The 14,221-nt window shown below is 40.8% G+C and overlaps 1 protein-coding gene across 1 annotated transcript in view; it reads left to right on the plus strand.

Moving 5' to 3' along the window:
- The first annotated feature begins 5,490 nt into the window (after window positions 1-5,490).
- kcnk10a (potassium channel, subfamily K, member 10a) overlaps window positions 5,491-14,221 on the plus strand; it is an 83,522-nt gene continuing 74,791 nt past the window's right edge. Inside the window, exons 1-2 of the mRNA XM_026317955.2 lie at window positions 5,491-5,545; window positions 10,159-10,544. Coding sequence (XP_026173740.1) covers window positions 5,491-5,545; window positions 10,159-10,544 — 441 coding nt within the window. The remainder of the gene's footprint in view (window positions 5,546-10,158; window positions 10,545-14,221) is intronic.

A 14,221-nucleotide genomic window follows, 5' to 3' on the forward strand; every position in this document is an offset into this window, starting at 1 on the left:
TTTTTCTGAAACCAGACCACATTTACTATGTTTTAAAAGCATTTTAAATGCCTTGAGCTAACCATTAACTTTGTATTAGTCAGCTAATTATTGTAGCTCTAAAGTAGTTTATTGAAACTCTCACATTCACAGTAACATTTTTTTGTATTTTACAATCCTAAAATAATTCTTAGGGATATTATTAATCAGTTCATGTGGTATCTATTTTACATCATGATCTTCCTGGACTGTAGTAGTGATGTCGTTTGCTACTAGTCTGTTGCTGACTGAACTTTCACAAAAAAAAAAAACCTTCTAACCCGCTTCTAATCCTGATCCATTGACACAAACATCAGACTTTTAGTTTATAGTAATGTCAAGCACCAATGCAATGTTTCATATTTAGTATTACTGCTGTGGTTTACTCTTGTAAAGTTTACTATGTGATTCTTTATACAATAGCACCAACAGAGGAGCAGAGATAATTTCACTGAGAAAATGAAGAATCCCCTACGCTCCAAAAACCCACTCTTTAATCCACAATTACAACATGTTTCGTTCTAATGCGGATGCCCTGCACAGCTCCGTAGTCTGTACACTGATAGCTTACTAATCATTGCATTGCATTGCATTGGTTAACACATATATGTGTATTGACGTATTAACGTCCTACGCCACCACGCTCTATAACGTAGGCTAAAATGGCTGATGAGCAGCAAACATTGTCGTCTACGAGATTTTAAACGTACACTAACAAATATCAACACACAGAAATATGCCAGTTAAATAATGTTATTCATGCATCCCTCATTTTAAAAAGGAGTAGCAGAAATTATTTTAATGGTTTATATGTTTTTTAATGTAAATTAGTAGGAGAAATTATTTTAATGGTTTATAATTCCCATGGTAAGGTCACTCCCCTTTCGGCCTATATGTTACACACACCCACAGCCAAAACGAACTTCTTCTTATCTTTAAAAAACACCCCATTACTGTTGCTGCTGCAGCGTTATAGGAAACACCCTTTAGCCCTCCCTAATCTTTTTTATTTTAAAATAAAACATTTTAAACTACACCCATTATTATTATTATGGAAGGCAACTTTTATTTATTAAGGGAGCCATCATTTATTAGGGGTAACACCCTTTATTAGGCGGAGACTATATTTAATAGGGAAAACACCCTTTATTATGGGAGGGGCCCTTAATTATTAACTTCATATCAAAATATAGATCTTATCAGCAAAATGAACCACCTTATTACTACTCGCGGGCATGCAGTACCGACGGTTCCAGTGCCATTGAAAATCACGGAAATCATATCAGTCTTGGTAATGTTCACGATTGGCCATTTCACTAATGACACTGTGGTTGTTGATGACTCTTACAGACAACAGACGTGGCTGTTATTAACTATTCTGACTTGCGATGGAGATGGATAAACACCTCTCAGCTGAGGACCAGTTTTCAGCCATTTATGCACAAACCAGTGTTGACAACCTCAGGTCACGATCATATTACACCGCCAGTGTGTTTTTCGCTACTCTGTGCAAGGTAAATCTAGGTAACTCTGGTAACTGCAATTACACCTTCAATGCTACATGCGGTTTGTATTCTTCTTGGCCATGTTCCCATCCTGATAATATACCTTACTTCTCTTGGTTTAATGTTTCTCTTCCATGCAAAAAGAAATCTTCTTGTTCATCACCTCAGGTCTATTGGCCCTCAGAAGATGGTTATCCCAGTTTAACACAACATGCCTGGCAATGTGGTAACAAAGTATACCAAATTTTTCCTCCTGACTGGTGTGGTACCTGCCATATGGTAAAACTGCTGTCAGGTATCCGCCTTGTACAAAATCTGACCCACCACCACACGTACTATTCGCACTATTATATCTCAGGGGGCAGGAACAAGAGGGAGACTCTTCGTTCTTCACCATCACAGAAATTTGTTATGGGTATATTACCTTGGTATGGTTCGGTAGCCAATGCACATAACATTGACACCTTGGGCCAGGATTTGGAAAATCTAACTAGTCTAGTCACAGATGGCATGCTTCAATTGACCCACCTGATGCGTATGGTGGCTAATTCTGAATTACAGGACAGGATGGGATTAGACTACCTATTGGCTGCTCAGGGGGGGTTATGTCATGTAATTGGCCAAGAGTATTGTATGTTAGTCCCATCTGATTTTGATAACATTACTGATGTGGTTTCTCATCTGAATAGTCTTCTTCACACACAGCAGTCCAGAGATGTTAAGTATGATTATGAGGGTTGGGATCTTTGGTCTTGGATGAGTTCATTAAGTTGGGTTGGTAAATTAAGATCTGTGGGAATGGCTGTAGTCACTTTCATCATAGGGTTATTCCTTCTCACGTGCATTGTGATCCTCTGTTGTGAAGTGTATGCTCAAGCAGGCATTTTCCAACTTTTCAGCTGAATATGTGCGAATCGATCAACCATACATCTCTCCGCCTGAGATGCTTGAGCTTGATATGTACGATTCTGATTCTGATTGGGAAGTTGCCTCTACTGTGTGAGTCTGCAGTGTGTCTGACCTGTATACACCGGTGATTAACACACATGTAAACAGTTATTAGTGATTCTGATTTTTTCCATATATTTTATTGTTATTCATTTTACAGGTATATGAGTATTATTCCCTCTGACTTTGCTTAGCTTTACACTCAGGGATGTCTGTGTTCTGCAAAAACAGCACTGCTATATTTCTATGACTTTTTGTGACAAGGTACATTGAAACGTTTCAGTATTTGTACTTGTTGTGATGTTGTGGTCAGTCTGTGGATCAATATATGAATTTCCAGAGGAGGGAAATGTAATGGAAAAATGAGTTTTAATGATTGATTATTCTCACTGATTATGATTGTTATTGTTTCTCACTGTATTCTTGTTTTTTTTAGGTTTCACAGGTTTTCATTTACAGGTTGATTCACAGAGTTCACTAACACTTGTGTTTTTCATAATCATATCTAATGTTTATGTTCTTCCTGACCTAGTATAGTCTGACACTAAGGGACACAGTGTTCTCAAGGATGTTGATGAAGAGTATCTGGGAGAAAGGTTCCTTAGGACACTAGGTGTGAGGAAGGGACAAGTACAACAGAGCACGCCCAGGATGAAGGGTTAACTGTCGAATGAGAATATAGAGTTTTAGAATATAGCCTTATTAGGGAATCACTGTAGAACAATAGGGAAGTACAGACTTAATTATCTGATTATGTGAATGATTATTTGCATTTACTTTGCATGTCTGTATAAGTAGTGGCCTCAGCCTAGTAGGAGCTGAGCAACTGGGGAGCAACTGGGGAACAACATGGGAAGACTCTAATCCATTGTGTTCAATTATGTTTGCTCCTTTCTTGCAAGAAATATATTCATAAAAGTCAGTCGGTCTGCACTCTCTTTATTGATCATCCAACGGTTGTTTTGTCACAACAGAATGACATTGTTTCTAAAACATCTTAATGAAGAGCATCACTGACAAGTGGATCTATGAGTATATAGATTTGTATCCTTAAAATAATTTCATCCCAAAACAGACAAAAACAAATTAGTAATACTTTCTAATGTTGAAAAGTAAACAGAAACATAATGGTATTGATTATCATAGAGGTCTTGTTGCATAGACTTTGTACGTGACATGCCAGTGTTCTGTGGGATTGTGTTTTTCTGAGATGATACGGTGTGGTGGGGTGGAAGGAGACGAGGCGTAGGACCCAAATGCATGACATAGTTTTCTTTATTTCGAGCAGACACAGGCTCAAGTAATGCTGAGATCTCTCAGGGATAACTCAGCCACCCGGCATACAAACAAAACTGACCTCACCACTCTGCGTCGGAACAAACCCTGTCCTTCACTGATATGGTCAAGTGTTAATCCTGCAGCAAGGAACATGGGGAAGGCAGGAGGTATTTATACATCAGAACAACAAAACTAATTGAACACAGGTAAATCTTACAAATTAACAAAACATAAAGTTACCTGTAACTAAGAAGGGTAACACAGGAATTCAGAAACCAAACTAAAAGTCCAAAACTGGAAACCTAGTTCTCCCATCATAACATGAGAAATGTTTTTTTTTACATTTATAGAGCATTTTCATGCTTTTTATGTTGTTTACCATAGGCATGATGTTTCATTTGTCTCACCTCATGAGCTGTGATACTTGAAGCCCTTTGATGTACAAATATCTTATGATACAGATTGTTTTTTCTATGTTGTGCCAGATGCTGCATTCAATTTAATTGCATTTAATAGCATCAAATCACAATACAGTCATCTCAAGGCACTTTACAAAAACAAAAACAAAACCCATCAAATCCTATATGAGCAGCCATCTGCCTCGACCGATTGGGGTGAGTGGATAGAGGAGAGAGAAAAGAACAGCAACAATAAACAACAAATAGACACTGCATTTGTCCAGTGACAAATTTCATAAACATGTTATTCTGTTTAGGCTATATTCTGTCCACAAACTCAATCCCTTTAATAATTTCTCAATTTATGCAGAATTGTGTTTTTGAATTGGGAATTTTGGCAATTACTGCATTGTACTACCCCTGAAACCATAATTTTATGGGAAAATTAACATTCAAACATTTTTATATATGACACCAACTTACGGGTGTCACAGAGAAGGGCAATGAGGGATTCAAAAATATTTTCCTTAAAAGAACTAACTAAACTCAACTAAAATTAACCCGCCGACACAAGTACGTATTAGTCAGAACAAGGGAATACAAGGGAAAGGCCTACTAGACTCTCAATTACAGGATCCAGCGAGCCAGGACTGAGACACCTCGATATATATATGATGTCGATTATGGTGAAACAATAAGGGAAATGGAGAAAATATTGAATTTTGTAAAAAAAAAAAAAAAAAAGATTAATCAAATTATAACCATAGGTTAATATTTTTTCATGTATCTATTTGAACCGAATTCTAACTCTTTTAATTTATTTTATCTCTTCTCCACTCCTGACGAACTGTTACCTTTCACTAAATTGGCGGTGTGCCTTGTGAGCTATTACGTAGCCGCCTGGCACGCAGGTGCGCCGCAGCGTGGAGACCAGCGCATATTAGACGCAGCTTTGCTTTTGATAGAGGTGAATCCGTTTATCTTGCTGTGTATGTCCACCGCATGCTGACGTAAATGCGTAATTAAAAAATCCAGCACAATGTAAACTTTAGATTGTTCAATGGATATTGTCTACCGTTAGGTGCGCCCACGCTGTTTACTAGTGCATCATTCAGACGAGGATGCGCTGAGCAGTGGGTGTGAGCTCCCGAAGACCTCCGTGGGCGAAGAGAAAGGGGTGCATGTAATCAACCTCTGGGCTGCTACAGGAGGACAACATGCCGATGTGTTTTTCCTCTGCCGTTCTCCGTTCTCTTTCTGTGAAACATGATCCAGTCGTTTGACGGGGCCCTGAGAAATTAAAGAGATTTCCTTCAACAGCAGAACCAAGAAAGAGCATCAAAATGAAATTCCCGACTGAAAATCCAAGAAAACCAGGGAACATGAACCCTCCACCAGGTTAGACTGTAAATTAGTCTATTAGAATATTTTCTTAAACGCTGCATTGTTTTTCAGATTACTGCTACTCAAACTGGATTTCCCGATTACAGTGTAGCCTATTAAATATGGTGAAAGTTCGTCGATCAGCTCATTACTGCGTGTGAAATGCTGCAGTCTGTGAAACTGTGGTTGTGCACAGCCTGTGCCTGATTTGCAGCAGCCACCCGGCATCTCCAGCAGGCTTGCCAGTTTAAGATCTCTGCTGGCCAGAAATCGACTTTCCAGAGAAATATGGCAAACCACGAGCATATGGCAGGCATGCATAGGGCAATGGCGATAAAAGCTGCATGTAGAAGTTTATTGCGGGAGGATACTGCAGCCAAGTCTTCGCTGTCAAAACAGGAGAGGGACATGTGTTCATAGCCGACTGGAGAAATTATTCAGAGGGAGGAAAATGAGCAAATTATTCCACTATGCGCCTTCATAGGAAAATGCGAACAAAAGCTGTTATGCGAGAAAAGCTTCAGTGTAATGCAGTGGAGAGATGGCTTAAACATTACCTCATCGACCGTCAATGAAATGCCCTTAAATCCTGCATGTGTGTCACGTCCTATCACACCGTCAGCATTACCTCGTTTACTCAGGCATTACAACCCGCACATGCGATTTATATGTCCAAAACATGACCTTCATTTTCAAACTCCCACTGTATTCTGAAACATGCTATTTATTACCACCTGCATGCCAGTGGTGCAAAGAAAGAGGTTTTTTATAGATGATTGGTTACATAAATCCATACAGTGAATTCTGTTGTTTTCATAAGTGTTCTCTCAGTGTAAGATGTGGCACCACAACACGATTCACTCTTCCATTATTACGTAACATTATTTAGTGACTAGGCTTTGAAAGGTTAAAATCCACCTCAGTCACAGTTGCACTAATCAACAGTGACACTGGAGACTAAACACTGTATTGGTTTTAAGATATTAAGCAATTTTTTTCCATTTCTATATTCACACCACTTTTTATTGTGTTCGTGAAGCCATTTCTGTTATAGTATTTAACTCAATGTTCATCTCTACACCTTCCTGCATCAGCACTCTTTCTTGCTGATGAAGACAAAGTGCTGTTGAAAGCTCTGGAAAAAGCTAGTAAGTAGACCTTGTGGTAAGATTTTCTGTCTAAATGCTATTGCCAAGGTCAACAATGAGCTTGAAGGGCTGCAATGAGTGGAATGGAATGAAAGGCTGCAACCTGTGATTATTTTTGTTATAGATAGGTATGGCAGTTCTTCTTGATTGATTGATTCATTATGCAAAATAACAAGAAATATTTAATTGGTGACATCTTCACACTGTGCCTTTTGTGTCACCAACAATCCAACACCTGAAGATGTTCAGTTTATTATTTGTTATAATGATGATCATAGGATGTAGATTTCGTATCAATTCTGTACGTGTGGGAAACTTAGGGGCACAAAAAGTTGTCAAAATTGACATAGGCAAAGATTTTCTTGACATGAGCTACATTGGAAACACACTGATACATACACCACACATCATGTAGACAGAATAACCAGACAGGTACTGGGATGTGCTCACTGGTAACATTGTAAGGCGTCAAAGTTTTTGTTTTTTTCTTTAAATTTGTATTTTTACAGCTCATTCTGTGGAATCACTAATGTGGAATGGTTACTGCAGACGGCAGCTGTGGGTCTCCAGGTTTGGTCAAATAATCTAGTGTGTGCATTCTGAGGATTATGTTAAAAATCTGTTGAAACTGTCTCTTGTCTTCTACATTTTTAAAATTGGTGTAGATTTGAAAATAAGCACATGATGCAAGTCTTAACAATGTGCACAGTGCAGAAAACAATAGAGGCAAGAATTTTGACATACTGCCCACTCAGTTTGGTAAATATTCACATGAACCTTATTTGAAAAAGCAGAGGAGAGATTCTGTGGTCTCCAAACCAGACTCCTTTCGTACCCAGGCTACACCTACAAATTCTTGCCATAAAAATGATGAACAGAATCTGTGACAAAGGGTAGCCCTGGCGGAAACCAACATGCACTGGGAATGAGCTCAACTTAGTGTTGGCAATGCAAACCAGGCTCTCACTCCAGTGATACAGGTCATACGCAACAGCTGCCCCTAAACCCCGTATTCCCGAAGCACTCCCCACAGGATAATCCCAAGGGACTCAGTCGAATGTCTTTTCCAGATCCATAAAACATATGTGAACTGGCTGGGCAAACTCCCATGATCCTGCTAGGACCTTAGTGAGGGTATAGAGCTGGTCCAGTGTTCCATAACCAGGACAAAAACTGCAGTGTTCTTCCTGTGTCCAAGGTTCGACTTATGGCCGGATTCTTCTCTCCAGTACTCTAGAGTAGACTTTCCTGGGGAGGCTAAGGAGTGTGATCTCCCTAAAGTTGGAACACACCCTGGTCTGCCACTCCAGAGGCACTGTATCCAACCTCCGTGCAATGTTGCAGAGACATCTCAGCCACGACAGCCCCACAACATCCAGAGCCTTGAGGAACTTTGGGCTGTTTGGACAGTGACCCCAGACTCTGGTTCCATTACGGAAGACGTATTGGTGGTCAGCACACTGTTTCCCCCTTCTGAGGTGCCAACGGTTTGCCAGAATCTCTTTGAGGCCAACTGAAAGTCCTTCTCCATGGCCTCACTGAACTCCTCCCAGTTCTTGCTTCAGCCACTGCTAGGACCACAGGTCGCTTGGCCTGCTGGTAACTGTCAGCTGCCCCAAGCCAACCAAGCTTTGTAGGACTCCTTCTTCAGCTTGATGGAATCCCTCACCTCTGGTGTCCACCACCTGGTAGAAGGAACATCACCACGACAGGCACCGTCAACCTTACAACCGCAGCTCCTCTCAGCTGGCTCGCCAATGGAGGAGCGGAACATAGTCCATTTAGACTCAATGTTCCCCCCTTCCCTTGGGAGGTGGGAGTTGAAGACCTTTCTGACAGGGGACTCCACCAAATGTTCTCAGCAGACCTTCAGTATTCATTTGGGACTGCCAGGTCTGTCAGGCTTCCTCCCCTGTCATTGGATCCAACTCACCACCAGGTGGTGATCGGTTGACAGCTCAGCCCCTCTCTTCACCTGAGTCAAGAGAGACAACATACGGCCGTAGGTCAACTGAAAAAACTACGTCGATCATTGACCTCTGACTTAAGGTGTCCTGCCACATACACTTATGGACACCCTTATGTTCCAACATGGTGTCCGTTACGGACAAACTATGATTACAGTAACAAAACTGTAACTACATTAGTAACAAAACACCACTCTGGTTCAGACTGGGTAGGCCGTTCCTCCCAATTACTCCCGTCCAGGTCTCACTGTCTTTGCCCACGTGATCATTGAAGTCTCACAGTAGAATGATCAAGTCCCTAGTTGAAGCACTCTCTAGCACCTCTCCCAGGGACTCCAAGAAGGCTGGGTACTCAGCACTGCCATTCAGCACATAAACGCAAATGACAGTGAGAGCCTGTTCTGTGACCCGAAGGCGCAGGGAAATAACCCACTCATTCACCAGGGTAAACATTTGGTGGCTGAGCTCGGGGGCTATTAATAAGGCCCTCTGTCTCTCAGCCTGGGCAACTCCACTGTGGTAGAGAGTCCATCCTCTCTCAAGGAGGTTGGCTCCGGAACCCGAGCTGTGCATAGAAGCAAGCCCAACTATCTCTAGTCGGTATCTTTCAACCTCCTGCACAAGCTCAGGCTCCTTCCCCACCAGTAAGTATTCCATGTCCCAATAGCCATAGTGTTGCCATCTGGGATTTGGGATGCAGAGACACCTGCCTTTGACTGCCACCCAAACCACAAAGCACCAGCCAATTTGCCTTGGGAGACCAGAGGCATATAGCCCCCGACAACATAGCTCCTAGGATTACACGGGCACTCAAACCAACATTAAGGTGGCAGTCCATTGGACTATATAAATTAGAATTTTTTTTCACAAATTCTCCACAGTGAGGTTTCTACAGTAGTGTCAAAATAGTTTATCAGAGTTTCTTTAGTCTCATTAGTCTCATTACACCATTTTCTTACTATGCGGTTGACAGCTTGGTGGGGATTTATGCAATCATCACTGTAATGTGAGGGAATTCCCTTGGTCTATAGAAGTTCAATGTCTTTACAGTAGATTTGTCCCTTTATAATGATGTACCCCACCATCTATCATTAACAAAAAAACCCTTCTTTCCTATTGTCCTGTCTCTGTGTATGAGGTGGAAGCTGTCTAAAGCTATGACTGTGTCTGGAGTAAGTTAGCTATGTCTCTGTAAACAGCATGATTAAATCAAATCTCTCTGATAGTATTTTTTCTTTCTGTTATGGCGTTACTGCCTATATTTTAAAACGGAAGCCTGTCTCTGATCAAATATGTCACACATTGTCTGTTTTACTGTTTTAATTTCCTGGAAGATTTTCTTTCTCCCTTAAACTCTTTTTGAAACTAAATATATCCAAATATGTTACTGCCAGTACTTGCATGCAAAGTCATTCATGCTGTTCACCTGTTACATATGTGCTCATCAACAGGAAACATCAATGTACCATACAGATATTGTAGCACACAGTTGTTCATTTCTTATTTGTTTCAGTGGCAGTCCAGACCAACCTGGTCCCCCCAAAAAAGGTGCAGCCAGGCATGCTTCAGTCCAGCTTAGTGCACGCCAGTGTTGCCACCATGCAGAACCCGATGGGCTGTGCTCTGCCACGGCTCTCTGTTTCCTCCCGTCACTCAAGCATGGTGACCAGCATGGAAGTGGTGCCAGATGGCTCAGCTCCCTTCACCATGATGAAGCTGAAGACAGTGTTGGCAGTGTTTGTGGTGGTGGTAGCGTATTTGGTGGCAGGGGGCTTGGTGTTTCAAGCACTGGAGCAGCCCTTTGAAAACAATCAGAAGATCACCATCACAGCAGAAAAGGCAGCATTCCTGCAGAAACATCCCTGTGTGTCCCCTGATGAGCTGGAAGCTATCATCAAGGTAAGAGCAGTCACTCATCGATAATCAAGCCTTTCTTCAGTCCTGGTTGTGATCCCCAAGTCTACTGAAACCTGAGCTTCATACTTCATAGTGATCTGACACCATTCAAGCTCCACACATGTACCACACTGCCATCCTGTAAGTAAATACAAACCACATTGATCTATGTAGTACATACAAAAGTAAGTGAATCTGAAAATAATGTTCCTTTAGATCTTTTTGTATGAAAAGACAGCCTTAACATAAACTGTGCTCAGAGATAATTAGTTCATCAACAGAATGTCTTTAGGTTTTGAATTGTTGGTTGAAGAAAGAAAAACTATTGAAGTATTGATTTCATTTTGCAAAAATTTCCTTGAACATTTAATTATCAAAAAATATGCAGTTCTAAAAGCAATAAATCATGAGCTTTAACTATAGTCCAGTAACATTAGGATTGATGATTATTGCAATTTGTCACTTTGACCATTACTCTAAGAAAAACATACAAAAACTTATTTGCAAATATAAATAAAAACAAATTTATACTCATACTTTTGACATATTGACAGGTAAGTACAGCTATTGTGAATACAGCCGAATGTATCAGATTTCATGCGGTTAGTGTTATATTACAGCTACAGTGACTTACTGCTTACATTAGTTTTTCTAATTGGACAGAAAGAAGTAGTTTCAAGGCAGTCATCTTGTGTAAAAAAAATGTCATTCGTGTCAGCAGACCAACTGTAACACCAAATTGTCAGGTGACCTCTAACAGTCATTATGACATGCAAAGTTAGGGCCCCCCAGGGCCACTGCCCTGCTTGTTTTCTAACTATGGCACACCTACACTGTGCTGATTACTCTCTCAGATGAGACTAGAGTGAGGGGAAAACAAAGTGAATTGATGTCTTCCAGCTTCTCATCGACTAAACAAAATGATCTAGGTAATCACCACAATCAGCACAAAAACACTGTATGAGAAAACTGAAAATGGAGAAATTTGTTGAAAAGAAACAAAACTTTCATTATAATAAATCCTCTACAATACAAACTAAAATACAGTGGGGAATGTGGGTCTCACTCTAAAATTGCCCATAGGAGTGAGTGTGAGTGTGTGAGGTTGTCTGTCTTTGTGTGTCTATATGTGGCCCTGCGACAGACTGGTGACCTGTCCAGGGTGTACCCCTGCCTTCCACCCGAGAGAGAGCTGGGATAGGCTCCAGCAGATCCCCGTGACCCTGAACCAGGAAAAGCGGGTATAGAAGATGGATGGATGGATGGATGGATGTGGGTCTCTCCTACTACAAACTTCAAACTACACTGAATTTCACTTTTATTAATTTATTTTTTTTGTTCAAAACCAAGAAGTGTCTAATTAAACTGTAAACAAAGTTGCATATTTAAAAAACACGACATTTAGTGGTTGTCATTATTTCTATTGCTGTCTCTGTGATTACCCTAGTCAGGACCACACCGAACATTCTGAACACTAACTTTATTAAGGCTGTAGGGATCCAGTCAGTGGAAATGTGTCTTCAATTGAAACCTCAAATCTGGGCTGTTGTCTCACCTCATCCAGCATTTTTACTAACAACAAGGAGAACTGATATCCAGAAGTGTTCAATTTCAGAGTCATAAGCTTAGTATTATTACTAAGAGTTAAACAGTTAAAATAGAGTAACATCTGTAATTTTTATCATTTCATACCAGATATAGCTAGAAATGGGTGGTAAAGTATGTAGAGATTAGCTCTCGCAAAAAGATTCCTGGTTCAAACTCGATGCAGAGCCATTCTGCATGGTGTTTCCATGTCTGTTTTGCTTATTGTTATGGGTACACAACAATTCCACTAGTCCAAAAGCATGTAGGTTAGGTTAATTAGTGAATTTAAATTGCTTGTAGGTGTCAATGTGAGTGTTTTTCTTCATGCATAAGCCGTGTAATAAACAAGTGATCTGTCCATGGTGTTCCCTGCCTCTCAATTAATGCCAATTAGCCTCAAAGGTGAAGTCAATTCAGTTTATTTGTATAGCACCAAATCACAATACAATCATCTCAAGACACTTTACATAAAACCTAACAAATCCCTTATAAGCAAGCACTTGGTGACAGTGGAGAGGAAAAACTCCCTTTAATGTAATGAAAAACCTCCAGCAGCAATATACAGCTCCAGGACCAGGGACACCAGCAGAAGGTACAGAGAGAGAGAGGGAGAGAGCACAAACTAAGGGAGAGAGAGAACACAAAGTTAGTTCAATGGTGGAATATACATGTGAGGAGGGAGGAAAGGAAGGGAAGGAAAGGGAAGGGAAGGGAGTTGTGGAAATTTCTTTAATTTCTGTCCATCGTGGCTGGTGCTTAAACTCTCACTGGGCTTATAACATACACACAATAAGTTCTCACTCACACTGATCTTCCCATCTCATCGTATGGTCAGATCTTATCACACAAACACTAACTTTGAATGACTCTCTTCAGCCAGGTAGTTTGTATGACACGTTCGTTCCGAGCAACGTACCCTTATTGTACACACATCGTGCATACAAGACAATGAAGGAGTCACCACAAAGCTTACGAAATTATCACCTCATTCATATGCCCATTCATTATGGGACAATTTCTAAGGCAGTTCTTATAGACAATAATAGCTCACTCCTCATAGACATCTTACTCCTCATTAACAATAACAGCTTACTTCTACAGTACTGTATTAATTTTTCATGTTTTCCACGTACGGGACGTTTCCTTAATAAACCATATGGCTTCCTAGAGGAAGACTTACTTTTGTAATCCTCAGCCAGTGGAGTTTTCTTTTCTTCTTTTTGTTTTGTTTTTGTAGGATTATTTTTTCGTCATCTGGCGTTTGTCCCTCAGACTAACTGGTCTTTTTACCATGAAGGGACTACAAAGATCACGTGACTGCCTTGTCTATTAAGGCTACCAAACACACATATACGGCTTTTCTATTTGACACAGACCAAAAACATACCAAGTTTCCTTAAATCAACACTTAACAGACATACACAAGAAATGATTCATAACACTGTACTCAATTATTAAATGAATGGACTGTCCACTGTCCGCCACCCGTTCTGACCTCCAGCGGGCTCCAGCACTCCGTTTGTCGGAGCGGAACTTTCCCTTTGGCTTTTAAATTTTACCAACCGTGGTTTCCTTCGGTTTAGAACAAGCGCCGGTCACTGGCATGTCCACCCCATCCTCGTCGCCAAATTGTCGTGGAAATTTCTTTAAGTTTGAGAGTTGCTAATTCTCAGAAACAACCACAAGTGTGATAAATCATCTCAGGTTTAATCACGGGTACCCGGAGAGAAGTCTTTGCAGAATTCTCTGACTTTGTGTTACAGAATCAGGTTTATATATCTTTGTCAGAAGGGGTGGACTCATATTGGAAAAGACCCTACATGTTTGTTCAGGTATCCTCTATCTTCAGGCCACTACCAGCACTAAACAAATTGTTGGCAGTTATTTACAGGCCTCTAAAACCTGTAAATAGGGGGGGAGGGGAGCTCAGTGTCCTTTCTCTCTGTACCTTCTGCAGGTGTCCCTGGCCCTGGAGCTGTATATTGCTGATGTGCAGTGTTACGCCCCAGCCTAGGGGTTGCTGGAGCGTAACACGATTGTGGAGTTTTCCTCCAAACCTCTTCCACTCTCAACAAACACGAACTAGACGAACT

The sequence above is a fragment of the Mastacembelus armatus genome, chromosome 24 (genome assembly GCF_900324485.2).
Source record: "Mastacembelus armatus chromosome 24, fMasArm1.2, whole genome shotgun sequence".
Lineage (NCBI taxonomy): Eukaryota > Metazoa > Chordata > Actinopteri > Synbranchiformes > Mastacembelidae > Mastacembelus > Mastacembelus armatus.